We start from the raw sequence: 27,697 nt of genomic DNA on the forward strand, positions 1-27,697 counted from the left end.
GAAGCCGCACAGCTCACTAAGAATCCTGTTCTTTGACTTCTTTAGCGCCTTCAACACGATCCAGCCACACCTGCTTGCTAAAAACTGTCGCTGATGAAGGTGGATCACAGGTTGGTGGCCTGGATCACTGACTACCTCACCAGCAGACCTCAGTATGTCAGACTGCTGGGCAGCGTGTCTGATGTGCTGGTGAGCAACACTGGAGCCCCCCAAGGAACTGTGCTGTCACCATTCCTGTTCACCCTCTACACCTCTGACTTCCGCTTCAACTCCGGCTCATGCCACCTACAGAAGTTCTCTGATGACTCCTCCATCGTCAGCTGCATTACAGATGACAACGAAGAGGAGTACAGGGCCCTGGTGGAGAACTACGTAGGCTGGTGTGACAACAATCACCTCCAGCTCAACATCAGCAAGACTAAGGAGCTGGTGGTAGACTTCAGGCGGAGCATGAAGAGGTCTCTAACCCCCGTCACCATCAGGGGGGAGGAGGTGGAGGTGGTCAACAGCTACAAGTTCCTGGGAGTGCACTTGAACAATAAACTGGACTGGAGTGACAACACTGATGCTCTCTTCAGGAAGGGACAGAGCAAGCTGTTCTTCCCGAGGAGGCTCAGCTCCTTCAACGTGTGCACGAGGCTGCTGCAGACGTTCTACCAGTCTGTGGCGGCCATTGTGATCTTCTTTGCCGTGGTGTGCTGGGGGGGAAACACCAACAAAAGGGATCCTGACAGGCTGAACAAGCTCGTAAGGAAGGCTAGCTCTGTAGTTAGAGTTAAACTGGACAATCTGAAAGAGGCTGCAGAGGAGGGGACGAGGAGGAAACGGGACAGTATCCTGGAGAACCCCTCCCACTCCCTCCATGCAGAGCTAGTGAAGATGAGGAGTACTTTCAGCCTCAGACTCATCCCACCTCGGCACAGCACTAAGCGCCTGGGAAAATCCTTTGTGCCTGTAGCCATAAGGCTGCACCACAAGGGGTTAACCATGTGACCCACTGATAATAACCCGGACTGCACATCAAGCCTGCACTCTTGCACAAAGACTTTTAGCTGTATCAGTTAATGTAAATATATTTAACAATCCGGATACAGAATGTATATATGTTCATTGAAGTCCTTCATTCTGTCTTTTTATTATGTCTGAACAGATACTCACCTGTACATCATTTTAATCATTTTATTTTGCTTTTATTATCCTGTGTGAACCACACTGTCCTGTTTTTCACTCTTATTCTGTTGCTGCTTTAACTACTGAATTTCCCCAGGGGGTTAACAAAGGTTCATCTTATTTTATCTTAAATCTTTCAGAAAGGGCTCATGCTTCACAGAAACAGACATGCCGTCTCTTAATTTGCTATATCACTACAATTATTGAAATGATTCAAAATGTCAACAAATGTACTTTTTATTTCAACATTGACAGCATATGCACACAGTTTCCTTTCATCAGCTCTGTGAGGGGAGATCTAGCTTTAGGATGGAGCATCCTCTCTGACAGTGCTAGCCTCGGCTTGTTTGTGAAACACATTCTAAGCCCACCTTTACCTTCAGCAGCACATGTGGAAACAGGGGATCGGCTAACTTAGTTTATTGGTTGATATCCCCAGTTATTTTTCTAAATGTTCTCTTTTAATGGTTCTTTACATTTCAATGATTACGTGATCAGAATAAAAAGGGAAAAAAGGTAGCTGAATCCCCCAGTCACATTAGAAAAAACACTTCAAATAAAAAAAGGAATGCTAGCAGGATTACAAGATAACTAAAACCTTTAAGAAAAATAATAAAGCTTTGAGTTAAATATCATGCTTTTTTTTACAGAAAGTAATCAGGTTACATGGCTTTTATACAGTGAGATTTAAATTAAGATGGGTTAAATACAGTGTACATTCTTAGTGTGTGTGCTGTGTATATGCGAACAGTTGGTGATGGTTTATTTGTTATTTTGCCCTGCAGATAAAATGAGAAGATCTATAATGCTCGTCAGCTCAAAGGAAACAACACTTTCTCTGTACTGAATGTCTATGCCTGAAATAAAGAGAATGAGACTTTCTTTCAAAACAAAGTTATGAGCATTAGTGGAGAGGGGATTAGGTTGACATGGAAGTCACAGGTAATCTGTTGAGGGCACTGTCTTCCTGTGTACAGCTCACTCACACAATCCTCTACACACACAGTCAAACGTATTGACCAAATATGAGAGGGACATGCCTTTTCCACCTGATACTGTCAGGATGACACACACATGGGTCTGTGTTCCTGTAACACAAGTCCTCTCATTAAGAATACTGCATTGATTTATTTTATTATTAACTAAAAAAATCATAATAAACTCTCTGAAAAGAAAAGTTCAATTAGATGTATTATTTAGATTTAGTTTACTGGGCTGGATCATATTTAAATGATGACAACTACATATGAAATCACAACCAATCAGCTGCTGTCTGGTACCAGCCTGAAGGGCTGAAACAACGCCAAAAGTACAAGGGCCTGAAATGATGGTTCTGTTCTAATATAAATAATACAAACTAAAGAGGAGGAGGAGCATGACACAGTTAGCTGGAATATGGGGGTGACACACTGCACTGCAGCTAGCAACAAGTCTTAACAACGCGTATCATCTCACTGTGCTGCATGTGCCCATCTCAGTCATTTGGACAGTTTTTCAATTACATTTTTAAAATGGGGACAATTTTGCAAGAATCTAAGGCTACCTTATTAAATACATCCAAATGACCCAGCAGCACCGCTTTGCTTAGGAGCATCTGCCTGTCCATGCAGGCTGGTTGTTTATTTTGCACAGGTGTAAGGGCAGCAAAAGCCTCTTCTGAATGTACATGTATAAATGTATCTTTTGCTCTGACAGCAGTCAGACTATGACACAAAGCTTTATGATCCAGGTTCCTCTGAAGCACTCTAAAGCATCATGTGAACACAAAAAACACACTGTATATTTAACATATTTAATATTAGGATCTGAACAAAGAAAGGCTGGCTCAGCACCAGAGCCTCAGTGAACCTAAGAAGTGTTGGTGTTAGTTGGATTCCATAGTAAGATTACTTTCAAAATGACATGGGAATAAGCACTACAAACAAATAAATGATACAGTTCTTTGCTGTTGAGGCACCTTCATTCAAGTCTTACAAAACAAAAGGACCATGGAAGCAGGTGCATTCCATTAGTGCACTCTATGCAAACACTATCTTGGTTTTATTTATTTAATTTAAGTATTGCCAGTTCTGCACAACCCGCTGAACATTTTGCACTTGTACACAAGCTAGCTCTTCTAGTCTCTGCAGCTTTCCACTTTTCATAACAATAGCACATATATTTTATTTTTCCCATAGAGTACGGTACGTTGTTTTTTGGTACTTCCAGATTTTATGAATCATTTTCTATTTTTCTTATTATTTATCTTTTTTAATTGTGTTTATGTATGCACCAAATACACAAGGTCAAAATCCTTGTATGTGTTGACCGACCGGCAATAAACCTGTTTCTGATTCTGATGTGTCAGTTTTTTATTTGACCCTCAAGATGTGGTGAGCAAAGCCTTCAGTGTAATAAAACAGTTTTAAACTGCATGACTGTCAGACCCAGCTGTCTGTCCCTCACATAGATGTCAGATAAACAGAGGGGTGAACACTACACTTAGAGCGGCTGTTTCCTGACCTGCCGAGGTCAGCCAGAGGTCACCGAGATGCAGGAGCTCACTTCTACATGAATCACACATCCTGAACACAAACCCATCTTTCACTTTTGTCAGTTACCCCTTCAAACTGTTAACAAAAAACACTGTGAGCAAAACATTTGCCAAACAGAAAAATACCTCAGGATCTGGTGAGTGAGATACAGTAACCCTGCACAGCAGAAACTCCAAATCTTGACAAGAAATGTGTCTGATGATGTGTCAGAGGATATCTTTACTCTTGCTATAAGACCAATAACTTAAGCAGTAACAATGCAGTGAGATGGAGGCTCTTGTTTTTAGACAATACATCTTAAGGATCTCTTTCAGTCAAAGACTCTGAAAACATCTTATTTTGGATCTCAGATCTATCCCGTTGTTTTTTACATGTCAAAAGGTCTCTAAGCTGCTGTGGTATCTGTCAAAGACGGATCATCTTGTTCCAACAAATAAATCTTACTTGACTTTAGAAAACACATTTTTATTGGAAAATGTCCAACTAACCTCAGAAAACTTTTAGCATTTCTGGATTACTTTGTAACACAACATTTTTAACAAGCTCTGATTCATCTAAATATCCGTTTTTATTTCAAGACATCTTAGCAAGCACATGTTCACTTCTATTGGCAGAATTATTTTACTTACAAGGGAGAACACCTTGTTTGCATGATTTTTTGACTTGTTTTTGGGACAGCACTTTTTCTAGTGTGGATTCTCAGGGTTCATCGCCATAGTAACTGATGATGCATCCCTAACATGTTCAAGTCGTTCATGTTCAAGACAACCAATCAAGGTGTATAGAAGCACTCTCTGCTGATCAGTGAAGGCCTCAGGACTGTGCTCTCTGTTGCCAGAGCAACAGGAGTTGTGTTTAGAGTTCTGCAGACTGTATACCTTGCACTAATTAGCTTTAGGTAGACAGGATGGACATCAAATCATATCCTTTCAGGCAAAATGAGAAAACATAAATGACCAATTACAGTCCTGCAACAAATATTGGAACTTTTTTGACATAGCCCTTGATTTATTCATTGCTTTCAATATAACCAACATGTTTTGGGAGGAGATTACACATCCTATCTTTAATGCATCATTTAAAATAATAAATATTTTTCTGAAATTGGCCATTGTAAAGAATATGTAATGCTAGTATTTGTACTTAAATTTGTTGTAAACAATACACATCAGCACAATTAGAATGAAGGAAATGCACCTGTAATCAAGTTTCTACAGCCGTTTTTATCCAAGCACTTCGTCCACTGGCGGAACAAGAAGAATGAAGACTTTAAAATGAATTGAATTCACAAATATAATTATTGTCAGATCTATGTCCCTATATAGGACAACACACTGACAGCTGTCCCTCTGGTCCTCAGGGTGCTGGACGTGCTGCCTTCAGGACAGTCAGAGTGGAGGCCAGGTGCAGGGATTGCTGTCATATGTTGTGTGTGTGTGGGGGGGTGTTAGTATAAACATACTCCAGCAATGTCATCACATTAATAGAAACACAGCTATTCTACTCTCACATACTATAAATAGCAACAATAACAACATCAACATGAAACAGCTGTAAAGAATGACAATGATCGGGGGAGCACAAATTGACGACCAGATTCCTGTGTCAGAGAGAGACAAAGAGAGAATGTTTGAAGTTTTATAATTATGTCATTTTATACAATTTGTTTTTATTATCAGACAGAAGTAAACAAATGCTTTACTTCATTTTTTCATAACGATGAAATAATCATTTCCCTGACCCGGATCAAATCTTTGTGTCTGCTCAGGCATGGCCAGACGTGTCTGCTGATGATCATAAACCACTTTCTGTATCTTCTGAGCCCACTAAATGGCGCTCTGTTCAATAAAGGGTTTCGGCAGACCTTTAGATTTTCTTTGAACCAAGATGCCATCTAGTGGGCAGAACTACAGCTTCACCTGGAGTTCACCACCCGCCTGACTCTAACCATCTTGTTATTTTACTGCCATAAGACATAAGAACGTTTGAACTTATTACATCTGCTTTGAAATGAGAACTACTATAGAGCACTTGTATCATGTCTGTAAAACCAGGGGAAGAAACCAGAGATCCAGGATGCTTCAGCAGTGACTACCTTTGTCTTGGTGCAAAGAATTTCGAGGCCGAACATATGAGCGAGTGTTCCAAATTATCAGAGCACACCTCTGAAATAAATACAACATAATGGATCTGGTTCATCCCTTTCTTCACAATTTGCTACAGAGTTTAATTGCATGTTTTAAGTCTGGTGGTAAAAAAATGGTAATAAGAAACACAGTGATTACTACAATGACTTTCACTCAGAGTGGTGAAATAAAATAAGCTGTAACAATAAGACCCACCTTGTAAATGAACATTTACTGTGGTCACTGTAGAATGTCCGCCAGCTTCTCGTGGTAGTACTCATAGTTTTCTTTGCAGTCCTCCCACAGGTTCAGCGGTTGCTCCTCATTCTCCACAAATGTTTCCCAGGTGTAGGAGAAGTCTAGAGGCTTCATCACCCGCAGCTTACACCCAGCTGCATGCAGCGCCTTCAGCCCGGCCTGGATCTCTGCCTCCTCCCACTCAAAGAGCCGGGCAGAAAAGATGCTCAGCTTCACGTTGGTCCTGGCCTTCAGCACTTCAGCGATCTTTGCTGCACAAGCAGAGCATGGACTTGAAGACACATACCTGAGAGCAAAGTGGAAAAGGGAAATGCTTTTAAATTCCAAACATGTTTTACACGTCTCTGTTCATTTTAAGGATAAACAGATTAAGATGCATTTCATATATTTAGCTGGAACATTCAGATTTACGCATACAATGAGGAGACATTTGACAGTCAGGTTTCTGTCAAAAGAGACCATTTAAAGTGACTATCTGAAAGAAGAGTGTCTGAGCGTCCATCTCACTGTTAGAGCAGGTGAAGCTATTAGAGGTGTTGTTCCTAAAAACCAGAGGTAGGCCATCAGGGCCAGCAAGCCCTTCTCTGCGGCCTTAACCCTATCAGAATCACTGACTAACCTTTAATATAGTTTTTTTCCCTAACATGTATTACATTAAATTATTTCTAATAAGCTATTTTCTTCATCTTATAGCTGTTCTCTGTGTTGCTCTCCACTACGCTGTGTCCAGTAATGGTTGTTAATGTTGGAGCTTTTATCCAATAATATTTCAGTCAGGGTGTGTTGCTGGGTCAAAGGAATCTGCCTGAGGCCTTCAGAATCAGCAGCTTAAAACAAGTGGCAGTGAAACTGATGCATCAGATTTCAAGCCTCCGAGGAGCACTGCAAACTGTATCCCTGGGAGTGCCTGATATTCATCACTGAAGCCAAACTTGGCTGCAGTGAGTGGAGACTTGTTGAATTGTGTTATTTGGGTTTCTTACTTTAGTAACGGCATTCATTCTGCTACATCAGATACCTGTCTGTGATGCAGCACCCTGTTAGACTGTCTTTCTGTATCATATTCATGGTTTCTATAGCCGTGATGTCATAATAATGATATTAAGAGCTGGATTTATTCAGGAAAGGACACTACTGAAGGCCTGGGTGTGACATGCATGGCTGCTGTAAAGTACACATGTGGTTTATTTCTGCATTGAAGATCATAAAAGTACGGTGGTGTATTGCTATCACACTAAAAAAAAAATAAGGCTCAGTATCAAGTAATTACGTGAAAGTTTCTTGTTATAACAAGATCTTTTTCACGTTTAAACAAGATAAGTATCATGTTATTACATGAAATTATCACGTTATTTCATGATAATTATATTTTCACGTTATAACGTGATAATTTCACGTTATAACGTGAAAATATCATGTTATTTCAAGATAATGACATGGACGAAACAGCGTTCGCTTCAAAGAAATAGCCTATAAAGGAAGTAAAACGGCCCGACGCGCAACCGAATTGCCCGAGATGGATGTTTCTGATAATATATGCTTTTATTTCCTACTTGGCCTGAGACACTGGGAGATATTGGCATTTCTTAGGATGGACGGAATTATAATAAGCATGCCAACGCTAAGGAGGCGACTGAAGTTCTTGGGGTTGTTCAGGAGGAAAGCCCAGTCAGACTTGGTGGATTTCTTATCTCAGAATAACGTGATAGTTGCATATCTTGTAAAAACGTGAAAATATCATATCTTGAAATAACGTGAAATTATCATATCACGTTATAACGTGATAATTATATTTTCACGTTATAACGTGAAAATATAATTATCATGAAATAACGTGATAATTTCATGTAATAACGTGATACTTATCTTGTTTAAACGTGAAAAAGATCTTGTTATAACAAGAAACTTTCACGTAATTACTTGATACTGAGCCTTATTTTTTTTTTTAGTGTGATAGCAATACACCACCGTATAAAAGCATTCATATAAACACAAGTGGAAAAAAATAAATATAAAAAACAACAACAAAAATTGTCCCCAGGTCATTTTAAATGAGCAATATTCTCTATGGCAAACCATGTGACAGTTTAAAGAGTTTCTGTACCAGGTGACGGTGTATTTGAGTGCAGGGTCGTAGTGCGGAAGACATTGTGTGAAGAAGGCTTCTTCAGCATGGGAGCCGGAGTGCTCGTCCTCCAGGTAACCCCGCAGCAGCCCATCATCAGACTGCCCAGAATCCACCAGGTAACACAGGTAGGTCTTGTTGCGGCCCGAGGAGTATTCCACATTCTTGAACTGGAACCTAAAGGCAAAAGGATCAATCCGGTCCCTGTGTGTAACAGAAAAAAGAAAGAAAAACATTGTTATGTTACTTTTCGATTCATGGCTTATTTAATATTTCTCTGTGTATCTGCAGAGAGGCCGTATAACAATGAACCTACCAAAAATAGTGTTTCTAAACACCAAGTAAAGATAGATTTCTTTCTATTGTTCAAATGATGTATGAATGTAACTTTAACAAAAAGAGGAAATCATTGCCACTGTTTTCACGGTGTAATATCATGGTATTTCTTCCCTCGTTTTTTTAAAACTAAATATCTGTAAATAAGTCAAACTGCAGCCCTTAACAATCTCTGAGCTGTGAAACCTCAGTCATTGTGTGTGGTGAGAGAAGATATCCTGTTTTGAAAGAGGAAGACATCCCCTCACAAAGAATAGTGTTACCCAATGAAACATGGCCACGGTCAGGACTCCGCATCATGTCAATGACCCACAGAATTCTGATAGGAGGTTCCTTGAACTGTACCTTGGCGGATATGGACCACTTTGCCTCCATTAGGAAGAGGATGATGGGCTTTGTCCTTAAACAGTGTCCCATCATTGCTGTATCTAATCATTTTTCAAAAATCAATGCTATATGTAAGTTAACCTTGTCCTCTGTCTGCTGAAAAAATAACATTACAGATTTTTTTACTAAATTTCCTGACTCCTAAAACCATCGAAAAACCTCACATTAATTATCTTCAACATTAAACATTGCCAAAGAGCAGTAGCAGCTGCAGTACAGCTTTTATAGCATCCACAGATTTAAAGATGAAGAGTCTAACGAGTGTGTGAGTGACCAACACACCTGAGACACAAAGACCTACATACAAGACCAAAACATGATCGAAACATAATTTGAAAAAAAGCAAGAACCAACCAACCACATGATATTAGGAATTGCCCCAATTGTAACCCATACCTGTCAACACATTTCTCTCCTGTTATCCAACATTTACTGTTGCTTGTTTTGAGAGAAATAGTTCCCAGATTTGCATTCTATGAAAGATCAACTGTGATAATTGTCAAGATTATAGGGTTTTGTTAGTTTTACTTTGAAATGTATCTTCCTCCTTGTGTCTTGTCTGGTGTCTTGCTGTGTTTGCCCTTCTGCCTGATTATCTCATTGTGTTCACCTATTGCCCTTGTGTTTCTCCTCCCGTCCCAAGCTGTGTTTTGTCCTGTGATTACCCTTCTGTGTATTTAGTCTTGTTTTCCCTTTTACTCCTTGTCAGTTCATCGTCATTTTTCCTGTCATGCTGTCTTGTCCTCATGCTCCCCGGTTTATGAAGGTTAAGTTCATTCTTGTTTTTTCATCGGCTGATTTTGAATTAAAGCTCGCTTTTTGTTGAGAAACCTTTTGATTATTTGTACTGTGCTTGGGTCCTATTTTCCCCAACCCTGACAATAATAGCACACATTATAAGAACAAAGTGATTATTTAGCTATCTGAAGATTGAGTCATTGATCGAACAACACCGATCCTTACCCTGTGAGTGGACGGCTGTCCAGAGAAAAATGGCACACAAACACTAACTGACCTCGATTGCTGACACAGGACTGAAGAGACCAAAGTGTGGAAACCAAATGACAGCATGCATAAGCCCCAGCAAAGTGTTGGTCCTTTGAAATCCCTAAAAGACATCCCTTAAATATAACCCTAAATCTTGCATCAAAGTTCAGGTCTATTTTTAGATATTTGCATCCTTTCCAAAGATACGTTGAAAAGGGGAGATCACGCCTAAAGGTTCCGCGGGTCAGAGTCAACCCTGTGCACTGAGCAGCAGGGCCCGAGCCCCCTCACATGGCCTGCCACTTCACCACTGAGCTTTACTGCGGCCCAGTCTTTTAAATAGACAGCATGAACTATATATATCACCACAGCACCTGTTTTTGTTTTGTAGGTCAGGCGAGCATGAAAAATGGGTATATGGTGTCAGGGTGAAACGGCTGGGGGTGCAGATCTAATTTTATACAATGTGCTATCTGCAATTGCTGAATATTTCAACTGCATTATTATAAGATTGCTTTTCCTGGGAACCAGTTTTTATAAAGCAAGCTTTCGTTCGAGTTACCTCTGCCAGTCAAGTAAAACACATATTTTAAACATCCTTATTATTAAAGCAATAGAATGCCGTATGTGTGCTGCTTCATAGCAGTAGTCTTCAGCTGTCAAGCATACCACCCCCCCCCCCCCCCCCCCCCCACCTCCGAGCAGTTCAGTGGTGCATTTTTTTGAGGCAGTTTAACATATTTAACTGCCCCAAGTTAATGTAAATCATCCCAAGTTGTTTCTCTAATGTTATCATCTTTAAATGTAAGTTACATTATAAAAGTAAAATAAATAATAATATAAAGTGTTAAATAATGTAATAATGGTATGTATTTTTCTAGCCCTGTAAAGTCACACTAGGATTTATTTTAAACCAAATTATATCGGAGGTAAGAAAGACAACAACAACAATATATTTCCTTGAGCACTGATTTCCACCAAAATCTTAAACACCTCACAGATATAAGTAGGGTTGGGTATCGGTTGGGTTTTATCCGATGCCGGTGCCTACTCGTTTTTTTCGAAACGGTTCTCGAACCGGTACTTAAAAATACGAAAACGCACACACGGTGTCAAAAAACAATACCCTTTTATTTCCAGGGCCAAATTGAACTCAGTATTATCTTAAATCTTTAAACAATATAAAGTAACATATAGTAATAAATAAACCAATATAGAGAGTCCCAGCCTGGGACTCTCTTCTATTTGTCCGACACTGGCTGCTGCCGTTGAAGTGCTTGGCCTTTCGTCACGTAATTTATCAAACACGGTGCATTGATCGGCTTTTAAATAAACTCCATGCACCGCCAGATGTTTAAATTAGAAGTGATACCTCCCTTGCACGCTATTGCTTAAGACATGTGTTGCATGTCGTAGAATCTGCATCCTTAGATGTGAAATGAAGCCAAACCTTGGAGCGTTTTACTTTCGGCATCTTTATTGATCCTCTCACTCAGTTCTGATCAACAAGTGTGCTGAGTAGCGGCACTGACGTCAGGTTCAACAACCTCAATTTGACGCCGGAACACCAGGGGGTAGTATAAAATAAAAGTCTGGCACCGAAATGAGGCACCGAAATGTTCGTTCTTATTCGGTCTCGTTACTACCGTTTATGTCGGAACCGGTGCCCTATTGGCACCGCGTTTCGGTGCCCATACCTAGATATAAGTGATCGAGGTCAAGTAAAGTTGGCAGTAAAAAATACTTTTTTCAGCAGATGATTTGGTCAGTAGTGTTGGGTGTAACGCGTTACAAAAGTAACAGAGTTACAGTAATGTATTACTTTTTGCTGTAATATCACCTTTCCGAGAACTAGCACCTTATCGTGGTGGAGTGGTTTGTGTGCCCTGATGAACCTGGGGGCTGTGTTGTCTGGAACCTTGTGTTCCTGGTAGGGTTTCCCATGGCAAATTGGTCTCAGGTAAGGGGCCAGACTAAGATTGATTCAAAAGACCTCATGGAAAACATACATGAAAGCGAGGATACCCGGCCCGGAGGAAGCCTGGGGTCCCCTTCTGGAGCCAGGCCCAGAAGGAGGACTCGTCGGCGAGCGTCTGGTGGCCGGGCTTGACACGGAGCCCGGCCGGGCAAAGCCCGAAAAAGCAACGTGGGCAACACCTCCGCTTCCCCGTCCCGCGGGCCCACCACCTACGGGAAACAGCGATGGGGTCGGGTGCGCTGCCAGAAGGGTGGCAGTGAAAGCAGAGGGTCTCGACGGACCAGACCCGGGCGGCAGAAGCTGGCTTTGGGGACGTGGAACGTCACCTCCCTGGGGTTGAAGGAGCCAGAGCTTGTGCGGGAAGTGGAGCGTTACCAGTTGGATCTGGTGGGGCTCACCTCTACGCACTGCGTCGGCTCTGGAACCTTACTTCTGGATAGAGGTTGGACTTTATTCTTCTCCAGAGTTGCCCAAGGTGTGAGGCGCCGAGTGGGTGTGGGGATACTCACAAACACCCGGTTGAGTGCCGCTTTATTGGAGTTTACCCTAGTGGACGAGAGGGTTGCCTCCCTACGCCTGCAGGTCATGGGGGGGAAAACTCTGACTGTTGTGTGTGCTTATGCACCAAACAGCAGTTCAGAGTATTTGGCCTTCTTGGAGACCCTGAAAAGAGTCCTGTATGGGGCTCCCGAACGGGACTCCTTAGTCTTGCTGGAAGACTCCAACGCACACATGGGCAATGATGGAGACACTTGGAGAGGCGTGATTGGGAGGAACGCCCCCCCCCCCGATCGTAACCAGAGTGCTGGTTTGTTACTGGACTTCTGTGCTAGTCATGGATTGGCCTTAACAAACACCATGATCGAACATAAGGATGCTCATAAGTGTACGTGGTACCAGAGCACCCTAGGCAGAAGGTCCATGATCGATTTTGTTATCGTATCATCGAACCTGAGGCCGCATGTTTTGGACACTCGGGTGAAGAGAGGGGCAGAGTTGTCAACTGATCACCATCTGGTGGTGAGTTGGGTCGAGTGGCGGGGGAAGCCTCTGGACAGACCTGGTAAGCCCAAACGTGTAGTGCGGGTGAACTGGGAACGTCCGGAGGAATCCCAAGTCCAGGAGGCCTTCAACTCACACATCTGGCGGAGCTTTTCAGGCATCCCTGTGGAGGCTGGGGATGTTGAACCTGAGTGGGCGGTGTTCAAAGCCTCGATTGCTGAAGCTGCGGCGGGAAACTGCGGTGTCAAAGTTTTAGGTGCCTCAAGGGGCTGTAACCCTCGAACCTCCTGGTGGACACCGGTGGTCAGGGAAGCCGTCCGACTGAAGAAGGAGGCCTTCCGGGATATGTTATCCCTGCGTACTCCTGACGCCAGTGGCGGGCCGTGCATTTCACACCTAGGCCTTCAGTGATGTCCTACACAGTCCTACCTGAATTATTCCACCTCTTAATACCATCATTATGACGCCATGGCTCTAGAAACTATACATTTAGACAGAAACGCAGTATAACCGGGCGTTGCATCACCTTAACATAGTCAAGTACAACAGAGTTATATTAATATTTCTGAAGCATTTATAATCAATACATCAGCATTTACAGTTAACTTAATTAATCAGATTATCTGACAAACCGCTCCTTGACACCTGTGTCCGTCACATAACGCAGGACAAGTGCCAGCTGTGCTACATTACCCACATCTGACGTCTCGTCCACCATAACAGCGACAAAGGGTGCTTTTTTAATCTTCATTTTGATCTCTTCTCCCATCACTTCAGCAATAGCATAAATCAGGTCGTTTTGTATTTTGCCTGACGTCCCAGTAAACATGTTGTTTGTGTACAGGTGGTAATGCAAATCTGTGTTGTTCTCAGCAAGAAAAGAAAGAAGCTCCACGTAGTTTCCTCTGTTTCTGGACTCGGCGCTTTCATCGTGTCCCATAAATGAAAGTTCCTTTTTACCCAAAAACAGGACACAATCAATCAGTCTTTCAATATTTCCCTATTTTTGTTCACCCTTTCGTTGTGGAGCTCCGTTTCCCTGCGCACTTGTTCGTTGAGCTGTAGATCCACTCGGGTGTCCCCAAAGGTTTTCAAAAGCACCAGTGCTTCCAAGTGCCCAGCTGTGCTTTGGTGTCTCGTTGCTGCCTTGGTTAGACAACTCAAGTTTGCAAATTTAGTGTGGCTCCAAACACCAAATCGATCAGTTGCAAATACCAGGCATTCCCGGCAGTACAATTTGCAGTGCCTCTCGGAGGCTGTGAGCCAGGGGTACCGCTCGTAGTTTCCCTGCTGTGCTAGGCTCGCTAGCGTTGGAGTTGGTCGTTCCCTTTTCAAGATGTATAGCTTTACTTGAAAAGTTAGTTTTGAAAATGGCGTTGTAATTATATCTTCGACCAAATTGATCTCTTCTCCTCCTTCAGCCATTGTGGGTTGAAAAAAATAGCTTGTAGAAATCTACACAAATTAGCTTGCTCAGGTTCTAGTTCTGTTTGCTAGCTTTGCCCATAGACTGTATGGCTCTGCCTACTGCCTAGCTCTGCCTCTCAATAGTGCGTATCCAATCAGAAGATGTGCACGTGCTAACGTTAGCGTACGCCTGCTAGCTGGCCCGTTGTCGCCACCTCGAAATCTGATTGGTTAACGCCACAGTTTTGTTTGCGTTCACTTTAAGCTACAGCCGCCCGCACTGTTGATTCTGAAGGCCTAAGGGCAGATTTCTTTGACCCTAGCAACACATTATGGCTGAAATATGATTGGATGAAAGCTCTAACATAAAGGCCAGCCCTCCAAATCTCGTTCTGAGGCTGGAAGCAGCGCAGCCAAGACGAACGCTATAAAATGAAGAGAATAGACTATGGGGAATAATTTAATACGTATTTGTGGAAAAAATATATCAAAATTTAATTTATATTCTGATGATGTTTAGGCCAGCAGAGAAGGCCTTGCTGGCCCTGGCGGCCCACCACTGCCTGACACAGTTGCCAGGTATCGACAGGCCCGAACCCGTTCGGACCCACACCGTCGTGACGAAAAGAGAGCTGAGTCAGAATCGGAGTAGAACCGCTGCTCCTTCACGTTGAAAGGAGCCAGTTGAGGTGGTTCGGGCACCTAGTGAGGATGCCACCTGGGCGCCTCCCTAGGGAGGTGTTCCAGGCACGTCCAGCTGGGAAGAGACCGAGGGGTAGACCTAGGACCAGGAGGAGGGATTATATCTCTTCGCTGGCCTGGGAGCACCTTGGAATCCCCAAGTCAGAGCTGGCTGATGTGGCCAGGGAAAGAGAAGTTTGGGGCTCTCTGCTGGAGCTGTTACCTCCGCGACCCTGACGGAAAAGCGGGAGAAGATGGATGGATGGATGGCAGTAATATAACGTATTACTTCTGAAATTTGGGTAATATAATACCCGTTACAATTCTCAGTAACACAGTGACAACATATTTTAACCCGAAATGATGTGGTGTTTTGCTTTTAAGAATAGGCTTCTCATCTAAAGTTAACAGGATTTATTAACACAAATGATATGATAGGTCTACAAGGGAAAAACAGCTGTGGTCCTCCCCCACGCCACTGATCCACAGACCACGTTGAAGCAGTTAGCTGTCTACCAGCAGCGTCGAGAGGATGCCTCGATCTTCTGTTTACATTACGCATTTCTACTCTGTGTTCCTTCCGGTCTTGTGTTCTCTCATTGGTTGGCAGCAAGGCTGGATCGTGTTGGCCCCTTGCCATCACATGGGCATTTCCCTGTCTCTTCTATTGGCTGACGTCGTCGGAGGCGGGTCTATGGCATATTCTGCTTATCCCTCTTATAATGTCACCATCACCATCTGTAGGCGTAGTCATGAAGCTTCCACCTATGATATTCTATTTTACAATTCTTCTGAGGTTTATTGATTATTAAACACTTAATAATATTAATGCAGCAAGAGGTAGGCAATGAGTGAGAGGTATAGATGGTGTGTTTAGTATGTAACTCCACGCGTCATTCTCCCTCTACTCATACAATATACTATAAGCTAAATGCTAACTGAGGCTAAAAACAATAACATCCGGGGCTACCGGAAGTACTACAAAGATCTGGTCCGTTGGGAACAGTGAAAATCCTTTAATGTTCTGTTTCAATATATTGACTTATTCTCACAAGTGTGCACAAGCCAAAGCAACAGAAGGTAATTTTCTCTGGGTCTGCCTCTTGAACCCAGAGAAGTTAAGAAGCTTGTGGCAGAGTGTTGAAGATATGCAGCCTCTGTCAGCTGTGGAATCTCCAGCTTTTAGAAAGCATGTTAGCCAAATCCCCGTTAACATACCAATGATCAGATGAGTGTAAGAAATAATAATCAATATTATGTGTAACTACAATACTGTCTTATTCTGAAAACCGTTTTATTTTGAAACAGTTTATTTTGTAACCGGATGTTGTTTTTAGCTTCAGATAGCATGTAGCTACATGTATTGTATATATGAGTAGAGGGAGAAGGACGCGTGGAATTACATAATAAACACACCACCTCTACCTCTCACTCATTGATGCTGCAATAGTACTATTGCATGTTTAATAACTGATAAACCTCAGAAAGATTGCATAATAGAATATTGTAAGTGGAAGCTTCATGACTAGCTAACAAGATGCTGACGGTGACGTCATAGGAGGACCCGCCCCCGACGACCTCAGCCAATAGAAGAGTCCGGAGAACCCCATGTGACAACAAGCGGCCAACAGGATCCAGCCCCCGCTACCAACCAATGAGAGGACGAGACCGGAGCTCATCTTATTTGAAGTTGTTTATTGTATGACCGGAAAGGGATGGTTCTATAAAACATGTTTGTATTGTGAAATCGATCTCCCTTTTGTTCCGGACCGCCAGACAGTAACTACTGATGAGCTCGACTCAGTCAGCGGCCTGTGGAGGCGTGTACCGGGCTATTGAGCCACAGCTGTGAAACTTTTGTAAAACCTACTGCTGCATCCTTTTATTAAATACTCCTTTAAAAACTTGTGAGAGGAGCTTCACTTCGTTTCTTTTTAATCTACTCCTGGACTACGAATAAAAGAACATTTCTTACATGAGCTAACGTTGAATAGAGACTCGTTCATATACAGCAGGTTACAGGGCCGTGCAGAGGCTCCACTAACATGTTATTAATAACACACAGAGACGTAATGTTACCGGATTGATGATATTTAGCCCACTTAAACAGAGCATGAGTTTAATTTCTAACTATTTTCCTTATTTTCAGCATGTACTTCCAGATAGATAGATAGCTTTAATTAATGAGCTGCAATAAACTACATTTCAGCATTTAAAGCCATACTTTAGAGGTTATTTTGGTGAAAGTAACTCAAAGTAACACAAAGTAGTGTAACACATTACAGTTCAAAAACAGTAATAATGTAATGTAACTTATTACTTTAAAAAGACAGTAATAAGTAATATGTACTGTATTACATTTTGGAAGTAACTTGCCTAACACTGTTTTGTCAGTGAGGGTTAAGATTTAGTGTGAGGAAGCAAACACTCCCTCACTAGCATTTGTTTCTTTGTTAAGAAAGGTAGGCAAATGTTCTAGAATAGTTGTCTCTATTTAAGTGAAAATTCACAATATACATTTACATAGGCAAATAAAGATGCTGTGTATTTAAATGCATTTCATTTAAAAAGCCACACAATCACAATATGATTTACCATATCCTTTGTTCAGACCTGGAGGCCATCTTGTGCCAGTGCTCAAAGGGGAAGCACGCCTCCAAGCTGCTGCTTATATGTTCTGAGTAGGTGGTTGTTTTGAATGTACAGTGTTTTGTAAGGTAAGATAATGAATGTAAGTAGGCCTTGAGGATTTTGTTAAATGTTGAAAACAATGTTTATCTTTGTTTAACTCTTCACTACCCTTTCAGAGCCATGACCCGGTTGGCCAGACTAGTTTGGGAAGGCGGGCAAGTAGCTATAAATGACCGGGAAGAGAAGGAAGAGGGCGCATTTGTCTCCTGGTTGGTGAAAGAGCAGCACCTATGGAAAGAGCATTTGACGTTATGCAATTTATGTTCCAGTTCTTGTGAAAGGCTAGGAAATGAAAGGGCCTGGTTTTTGGTTGAAGGAAACCCTTTCTTGTTGTGATGTTTTTTCACCTGCACCTCACATTGCAACATTTACTCAAATGGTTTTTGGTTTATACATTTTATTAAGAACATAACAATATGTAAAACCTTTATTGTAGTTGCTTAACAGTTTAAAAAAAAACAACTATTTTGACCGCTGTAGGTGAACCCCTGCTGAAGGCCCACAGTGTCGGAAACAGCAGGAAGAGCTTTGGATGCACATGTTTGCTGTTGGTGGTGTGTTGCTCATAAAAACATGTGGCATTACCTGATTTTATGAATCCTAATCTAGCCCCAGCACTTTATAGAACATGAACTTTAACAATAACATATATCAACAGCTAAATACACGGAAAAAATATCAGTGGAAACCCTCAGTTATGGGCCAACACTTGTAAGATAATATCAATAAATCACTCCACATACACAGCTCCGGAAAAAATTAAGAGACCACACCAAATGTTTCTTAAATCTTTTTTATCTTTCGTCTGTTGAATTCCAACCCAGATAAATATTGTCATTAGTTTATAGAATACAATAAAAAAATGTAAATAGTAATTTAACTCGAAGGCACACCTATAAATAATAAAACACGAGAAAATGATAATGCTGAAGTGGTCTCTTGATTTTTTCCGTGGCTGTATGGACATTCATGTCTTAGGAGCAGCTGTCCTGTCTTTCTATGAAATAATTCATGCTAACATTAACTATCTTAATGTCTGCTCAACAGAACAATTGATGTCTAAATATATATTTGTTTTATTGCTCAAGGTGTTTAAGCTCAGCTGCTCTAAACCAACTGGTTCTAATAAGATTCCAGTTTTCTTCTGAAGAGATGATGCAGTATCATTCATATTATTCTGTCTTTCCCCCAGAGATTCAAACAGAGGGAATCCTCTAACAAGAAAGGAAGTAAAGTTCATCATTGGAAAATCCCACTCAAACACAAGTTTGTTTAATTTGAATTACTACACATGGAAAGAGGTAGAAAGAGTGGTCATTTCAGATTAACTGAATATATTGGATATGATCCATCACGCTATTTTATTTTCCAAACTGGAATATAATTGTTTAAATGATGCAGAAATAAAATGGGTTTGCTATTTCTCTTCATGCATTTGGAAGAGTAAGTACTTACAAAAAGTGTTTCCTTTGTTTCAAAGGACTTCAACAACTTGCACCATTGCTGCTGTTAGAGTAATGATGCACTGTGGCCAATTGGGAAATTCACATTATTCCCAAGAAATAAATCTTTATAAAGGGAAAAGACAAGGTATTATAACCTTTGTATTCATGATATTATTGGCCTTTTTATCTTAAAATATGACAATGATTTGAATTTGTATACATTTTCAAAACAAGTAAACTCATTTTAAGCCAACGAAAACAAAAATAACTGAGTTTAAATAATAGGGTAAATAATCGATACAGCATAGTATCGTGATATTTTGCGTAGCGATATTGTATCGATACAGGGACGCCAAGTATCGGTATTTTATTTGATAAACTATTTTTATTGCAAATCCAAATTAAAGTTTTTGGTAACAATTACTTTTTCAATCCACTAGATGGTACTGAGCTTTTTCTTGTGTGGTCATGGCCATGGGGAAAATCAGTGGGATTGGCGGGAAGTTAATCAAAACAAAGATGGATTCATCGGAAAAACAAATAAGAAATGCACCATATCACAATATATCGTATTGCATTTCGTATCGTGGCTTCAGTATCGCAATACTATTGTATCGTGATTCTCACCCCTGTTAAATAAGCTTTATTACTTATGTATTTTTTCTTGGTAAACAGGCAAAGTCCATCCTTTTCAACAGGTACCATTCTAAAGAGCTTGACTAAAACGTTGCTCATCAAATGATATCAATGCTATTCACAGTGTGCGCCCGAATTACATTCTAGACAAATAAATATTATAAATGAACTGAACAACATAAAATGATTAATAAACTCAGATAACCCACTGTGACTCAAGTCAGTCCCGTCATCAACTTCCAACTTTAGTCTAATGACTAAAGTCATTTCAATCCTCTCAAGTCACTTTGCAAGTCATCCAGACTGTCTGGAGCTGTCCCTGTGATTCAACGCAAGTATTTCCAACATAGACTTTGTCCTCGCATCTTTTCTGTGATAAACCCTGCACAAATAAGACAAAACTGGAATTTTCCAGGAAACACACAGTTATGGTGACAAACAGGATGTGTTTTATATTATTCTTATGTTAGAGGTTTGTCTAAATCTACATTCGGACACTTCATAAATACTGCAATAAAACAACACACACACAATGCAATACCCAGAAAACAGGTTACATTATTTTATAGATGTGACATTGTGGTCTAGGGGGGTTATCATACCATCAGTATCGCAAAGTATTGTTCAAATGTTCACTATCATTTCTAGGGTTTCCTCTTTCGGCACGAACAGTTGAAAATGCAGCCAGTTGACCTTAGTGTTCCTTAAGAGCCTCTCCCTGATTCCATGGAGCCTCTCACTCACGCTGAACAGCAGTCACAGTGTAATGGCATTCACAGCAAAAGAGTTAGTAATTAAATCTAATGTAGACTGAGACTGCTGGAACTCAACCTTTCTCTATTAAAGGGTTTCATATACCAAAAGTATTTGTCAGGACCTACCCATGGATGATTTCAAAAGGAGGTAGTTCTATTGCCTCGACCTGAAACTCTCCGTTCTGATCGGTTGCTGCTGCTCCATTGGAGGCCCCTGCTTCAGCTGACGGGCCCTCTCCATTACCCACTGCAGGAGCTCCTTGCTCGGCTTCTTTCTTCACATCCTTTACATCCTTTTTTTTTTCAGGGGTCTCTTTTTCTTTTTTTTCTTTTCTTCTCATTGGCGTGCGACTCTTATCTGCCATGGTGAAAGAACGACTGTCTGGAGAATTTGAAGGTTCAAATAGTCAGCACGGAAAGAATGAAGATTAAAAAAGAAATTGAAACTTTGAACATACAGCAGCGAAGCCAAAAAGAAGGATACCAAGTGAGGGGGAGAGGTGGAATGATAGAGAGGGCAGGGGGGAGCAACCAGAGACCACACTAACCGGGGAGAGAGAGAGAGAGAGAGAGGGAGGGGGGAGACGGGAGAGGGAGGAGATGCTAGGATAACAGCATACAGTTCAGAGGTTTGTCCATGAACCAGGCTGATTTGAAGCGTCATTTTATATTTACTCATTCATCTATAAGATGTCCCAGCAAGAAAAGCTGTTTCTTATTAAAGCTGAGTTTACCTTCAAGTCTAAAAAGATAACTTTCTAGACTTTTGAGGGGGGACACTAAATACTTGATAATGCTTTTTGGCAATATCAATCTCACATCATTTGTAAGCTCTAAAGCTACAATATAACAACTCAGCATACAATATTTTTTATGAGCAGCTTCAGTCTAAAAATACCTCTGACTGGCCTTTAAAGGTTCACACAGGTCAAACCATGTCAGATACTCACAGGCAGCTGCAGCTCACACCAAGCAGGACTATTAAAAGACCATGGGGGGGTTGGGGGCGCAGGGCCCTAGCTCTTCAGTGTGAGCAGTTGTGTCTGTGCTTTTTCAAAGCTAAAGTAGCCGCTACAATTGTTTACTGATACATACAGTAAGAGACTCAATATTTCTAGGCAATGAGCAGAGTGAACTATATCCAATTGCATAAAGTGATGAATGAGCTGAACATGGCTTAAAGTGAGTTCTTTGATAGCCGCATGCATTTGTAACACTGCACAGTCTATAAATAATACAAATTGGTTCGGTATCAGCTGGCGAATATACTTTAAGGTTAGCCTGAGTCCACATTCGTTATTCTCACTAGATAGATGGCACTAGAGATCCATTTAGACAGATATACAGTATACTTCATTTATCCTAACATCAGGAAATTATTCAGTAGCAGTCAAGCATTACACAAGTTAAAACATTTTAAACGATACAATAACATACAAGTATCATAAAATTACAATTTAACATCAACAGTAATATTCTGTTAACAGTTTACGATGCAGAGACAGACATTTAGTCCGGTGTCTCTTACTCAGCCTCATGTCTGTATAGAAATCAGGTTAGAGAGGAATGGTGGGGGGAAAAAAACAAGGATGTTGTTTTTTTTATAAATGTGTGTGTGTGTGTGTGTGTGTGTGTGTGTGTGTGTGTGTGTGTGTGTGTGTGTGTGTGTGTGTGTGTGTGTGTGTGTGTGTGTGTCTGTGTTTCCCTGACCTGATTCCAGCCTGATACAACTGTATTTGGTCCTGCATTGAGTAGTTTCTCTTTATTTTCTCTATCTTAGGTACCGGTACTTTTCATACTACTTTTTGTAAATATTTTATCATGCTATTCATGGAGACCCGGTTAACCAAGCTCACCCCGGACACCAAAACAGAAACAAAAGCACACTGATGTCAACTTCAACTCAACATCAGTTCCCATACGAGCAAGGTTCTTCTTCTCCAAGATCTCCTGGCTGATCATGTTTGACTTTCTCTGTTTGAATGAAGCGTGGCAACAACCTAAAGACTGTTCACTCTCACCTAACATGAGGGGAGATTTCAAGTATATAGTAAAGCGGCTCTTTACTTTCTCTCGATTTGTGTATCTTTTGCATTGGTAACTATGAAGTATGTCTCTGCAAACTTTGTGTGACACTGTTCATCAGATCAAGAACGACCTGCTGACTCATATCAACTCAAAAATGGATCCCATTCAAAGTAGTTTGAGCAGGATACACAATTCCATGTCTAGTTTGGGAGACCAGGTACACTGTGAAACTGGGATTGGGGTCAATTAATATTAAATAAATAATACAAAGAAAAATTATACACAATATAAATTACTTTGTGTAGTTTGGAATTACATTAAGCTAAATTCAAACAATTGAATTATTTAGTTGTGTCTGTAGGAAATGTTCTTTTATTCGAAGTCCAGGAGTAGATTTAAAAGAAAACAAAGTGAAGCTCCTCACATAAGTTTTAAAAGGAGTATTTAATAAAAGGATGCAGTAGTAGGTTTTACAAAAGTTTCACAGCTGTGGCTCATATACGCGTCCATAGGCCGCTGAATGAGTGGTGCTCATCAGTAGTTACTGTCTGGCGGTCCGGAACAAAAGAGAGATCGATTTCACAATACAAACATGTTTTGTGCTACCATAATGGGGTTTTCCGGACTTCCATTGGCTGACGTCGTCGGGGGTGGGTCCTCCCATGACGTCACTGTCACCATCTTGTTAGCGTAGTCACGAAGCTCTATGGCAAGCCCTTTTAACATTTAATAGCTAGACTGGATACGTGTTGCAGATATGTGTAATTCAGTTTTGCCTAGTCAAAATTAACATTTCAGATATCCGCAACTACATTCTTCCTATCCATATTTGTCATTTCAGATATCCACAAAGACATTCTTCCTAGGACAAATGACGTCACTTTTGCCATTCATGTGAAAGGGGTTTCTCATTACAGATATCTACAACTCAGTTGCAGATATCCACAATGTGAATTACAGATATCTGTTCCGGTTTGAGATATCTACAATTTGATTCTGACTAGTCATAATTCCATTTCAAGATATCTTTAATTCACCTTAATTCAAGATATCTACATGTTCATTTTCAGATATCTTAAATTAAGTTTTAACTTGGCGAAATGACGTTGTAGATATCTGTAACTGGAGTTAGGGATAGTCATATTGAATTGTAGATATCTATTATCAAGTTATAGATATCTTGAAAATAATTTTGATTAGAGATATCTGTAACTTTCATTCTGCCTAGTCAAAATGTAATTAGAGATATCTTGAATTAGAGTTTTGACTAGGCGAAATAACGTTGTAGATATCTGTAACTGGAGGTTTGACTATGCAAAATGACGTTGCAGATAGGCGCGCCTCCTCCTTTAGGCGGGAGCGGAACGAGTTGTTGTTCAAATCACATACCTTTGTTAACTTAACTGTTAATGAGCACCATGACGGAGCAGCCGGAGGGCGAAGGACTTTTTAATCGTCTTTTTAATGCTGCAGCCCGTGCAAGACAGGAGCTGGCCGCGAGAAATGATGATTCAGCTTTACTTTCCACAACAAGAAGACTATTTCGCCGGCGAGTTTGTGGTAAGTTTTCTTTTTTAACATTAGCATTGCTAATGTGCTAGCAGAAGTTCGGGGTAGCTGTTAAATAATATGATAACTTAACCTAACTTGTTTGCTGGGTTGATGTATCGTGCTTCGTTATTGTAAAGTTATTTGCAGCATAATTTACTGGCCTAATGCACCAGCCTCATAAATATTTAAGCTTAACGTTAATTTACCTGTTACTGTTTCAACCTGAAACCAGTACCTACAGGCTATCATGGCTTTTTTGTTTTGTTGTGTGTGTGGGAAGGGGCTCAAATAAAAAAAACTAAGAACTAGCTTACCTAAACTAATACATTTTTTTCTCATCTTGGTGTTAAAGTGAAGGAAGTTCAAGAATAGCATGCTGTAATTTTACGCACGATCATAAACTTAGAAATGCATGGTTAACATCGCATGTTGCCAATCTTTTTGGGATACCCCCCCCCCCCCCATAACGCCAAAGTAGGCTAATGCTAATGAATACAGTTGGTAACATGTTGGAAACATTTTAGCCAAGAATGAGTGCTGACACAGTTATGTATTTGTGTTTACAGGAGGATCTGGTGGCCGCAGGGAAAACCTTATTTGGCAAGCAAAAGTGTTCCTCCTTCCAGGGCCAGATAATGGTATTCTGTCCCCCACAAACGAACTTGATGAACTGGTTAAACTTAAATTAGGTAAATGTGAGATTGAAGCACCAACGAATTGAATTGAATTTATTTTTACACCTTATTATCTAACCTTCTTGCAAAGAAAACTGTAGAAATGAGCTGCTTTGAATTTTATGGTAGCTTGAGCCTGTCTGGTCCCATTTGTTATGCTGTCTTTATATTGGGAAACATTTGACTTACAATACATTTAGCATCTGTTTTAAAGAAATATTGTAGAGTAGTTTACTCTTTAATGCATTTTCATAACAGTTTCCATGTACCCATTTTGATAGTTATACCTATGCCCTTCCAACACTTTCTCATGCCAAGGCATCACTTTGAAAGTGTCCAGGTATACCTCCCAATGAATCCTTTTGCATCCACTATCTGAAGTTTGTCAATGGTGGTTAGGGTTAGTGAGGATCTGGGTAGTACTTTCACATATAATGCCCAGAGGCTCAAATGTGTGATAACCTTGGGAGTGAGACAAGGCAATGTTCTTAGGAGTGTAGGGTTTGTTTAGTTTTAAAGCTGTTAAATTATTAGAAACAAATGTTCTTAGGTTAACCGTGGTAGGCATACAGGTCTACTTTTGGGATTTGGCAACACTCTGATTATGTCTGAAAATATGATAACACAGTTTGGATACCTTAATTTGTGGAATTTATTGTCTTTGAAACTGGCTTCTCGAACATTGTAAGAGTCAGGGCAAGATCCTAGCACACTTAAACAGTTTGCTAGCAGTCCTGAAATATCTTGTATATAGCAACTAATGAATGTGTTACCTTTCCGAGAACCAGCACCGTATCGTGGTGGAGAGGTTTGTGTGCCCCGATGAACCTGGGGGCTGTGTTGTCTGGAACCTTGTGTTCCTGGTAGGGTCTCCCATGGCAAATTGGTCTCAGGTAAGGGGCCAGACTAAGATTGGTTCAAAAAGACTCCATAAATAACACACTTGGAAGCGAGGTTACCCGGCCCGGAGGAAACCCGGGGTTCCCTTCTGGAGCCAGGCCCAGAAGGAGGACTCGTCAGCGAGCGTCTGGTGGCCGGGCTTGCCATGGAGCCCGGCCGGGCACAGCCCGAAAAAGCAACGTGGGCAACACCTCCGCTTCTCCGTCCCGCGGGCCCACCACCTACGGGAAACAACGATGGGGTCGGGTGCGCTGCCAGAAGGGTGGCAGTGAAAGCAGAGGGTTTTGACGGACCAGACTCAGGCGACAGAAGCTGGCTTTGGGGACGTGGATTGTCACCTCTCTGGGGGGGAAGGAGCCGGAGCTTGTGCAGGAGGTGGAGCGTTACCAGTTGGACCTGGTGGGGCTCACCTCTACGCACAGCGTCGGCTCTGGAACCTTACTTTTGGATAAGGGTTGGACTCTATTCTTCTCCGGAGTTGCCCAAGGTGTGAGGCGCCGAGCGGGTCTGAGGATACTCACAAGCCCCCGGTTGAGTGCCGCTTTGTTGGAGTTTACCCCAGTGGACGAGAGGGTCGCTTCCCCACGCCTGCGGGTCATGGGGGGGAAACTCTGACTGTTGTGTGTGCTTATGCACCAAACAGCAGTTCAGAGTATACGGCCTTCTTGGAGACCCTGAAAGAAGTCCTGTATGGGGCTCCTGAAGGGGACTCCTTAGTCTTGCTGGGAGACTTCAACGCACACGTGGGCAATGATGGAGACACTTGGAGGGGCGTGATTGAGAGGAACGGCCCCCCTGATCTGAACCGGAGTGGTGGTTTGCTACTGGACTTCTGTGCTAGTCATGGATTGGCCATAACAAACACCATGTTCGAACATAAGGATGCTCATAAGTGTACGTGGTACCAGAGCACCCTAGGCAGAAGGTCCATGATCGATTTTGTTATCGTATAATCGGACCTGAGGCCGCATGTTTTGGACACTCGGGTGAAGAGAGGGGCAGAGTTGTCAACTGATCACCATCTGGTGGTGAGTTGAGTCGAGTGGCGGGGGAAGCCTCTGGACAGACCTTGTAAGCCGAAACATGTAGTGCGAGTGAACTGGGAACGTCTGGAGGAGTCCCAAGTTCAGGAGGCCTTCAACTCACACCTCCGGCGGAGCTTTTCAGGCATCCCTGTGGAGGCTGGGGACATTGAACCAGAGTGGGCGGTGTTCAAAGCCTCTATTGCCGAAGCTGCAGCGGGGAGCAGTGGTCTCAAGGTCTTAGGTGCCTCAAGGGGCGGTAACCCTCGAACCTTGTGGTGGACACCGGTGGTCCGGGAAGCCGTCCGACTGAAGAAGGAGGCCTTCCGGGATATGTTATCCCTGGGTACTCCTGACGCAGTTGCAAGGTATCGACAGGCCCGAAGGGCAGCAGCCTAAGCCGTGGCAGAGGCAAAGCAGCGGGTGTGGGAGAAGTTCGGAGAAGCCATGGAGAAGGACTTTCGTCGGCACCAAAGTCGTTGTGGAAAACCGTCCGACACTTCAGGAGGGGGAAGCAGGGAAGCATCCAAGCTGTGTACAGTAAGGATAGGACGCTGTTGACCTCAACTGATAGTGTGTTAGGGCGGTGGAAGGAACACTTTGAGGAACTGCTGAATCTGACAACTCCGCACATCTATGTTAGAGGCGGAGCTGGAGTATGAAGGGGGATCAATTCCAATCTCACGGGGGGAAGTCACTGAGGTAGTTAAACAGCTCCACAGTGGCAAAGCCCCGGGGGTGGATGAGATCCGCCCAGAAATGCTGAAGGCTCTGGGTGTTGAGGGACTGTCATGGTTGACACGTCTCATCAACATTGCGTGGAAGTCGGAAACAGTACCGAAGGAGTGGCAGACCGGGGTGGTGGTTCCTCTTTTTTAAAAGGGGGATCAGAGGGTGTGTGCCAATTACAGAGGCATCACATTACTCAGCCTCCCCGGGAAAGTTTACTCTAAGGTGCTGGAAAGGAGGGTCTGGCCGATTGTCAAACCTCAGATTGAAGAGGA

At 42.0% G+C, this 27,697-nt stretch overlaps 1 protein-coding gene across 1 annotated transcript; it reads right to left on the bottom strand.

Annotated features, from left to right (window-relative positions):
* Window positions 1-1,391: 1,391 nt before the first annotated feature.
* Window positions 1,392-21,009, bottom strand: apobec2a (apolipoprotein B mRNA editing enzyme, catalytic polypeptide-like 2a). The gene is made up of 4 exons (XM_063911841.1): window positions 20,645-21,009; window positions 8,193-8,417; window positions 6,047-6,374; window positions 1,392-5,304 (listed from the first exon to the last, which is right to left on the bottom strand). Exons 1-3 carry the CDS (start codon window positions 20,881-20,883, stop codon window positions 6,071-6,073), a joined length of 768 nt encoding a protein of 255 aa, XP_063767911.1. The 5' UTR covers window positions 20,884-21,009; the 3' UTR covers window positions 1,392-5,304; window positions 6,047-6,070.
* Between the last annotated feature and the right edge of the window lie 6,688 nt (window positions 21,010-27,697).

This window comes from Eleginops maclovinus, chromosome 20 (assembly GCF_036324505.1).
Source record: "Eleginops maclovinus isolate JMC-PN-2008 ecotype Puerto Natales chromosome 20, JC_Emac_rtc_rv5, whole genome shotgun sequence".
NCBI lineage: Eukaryota > Metazoa > Chordata > Actinopteri > Perciformes > Eleginopidae > Eleginops > Eleginops maclovinus.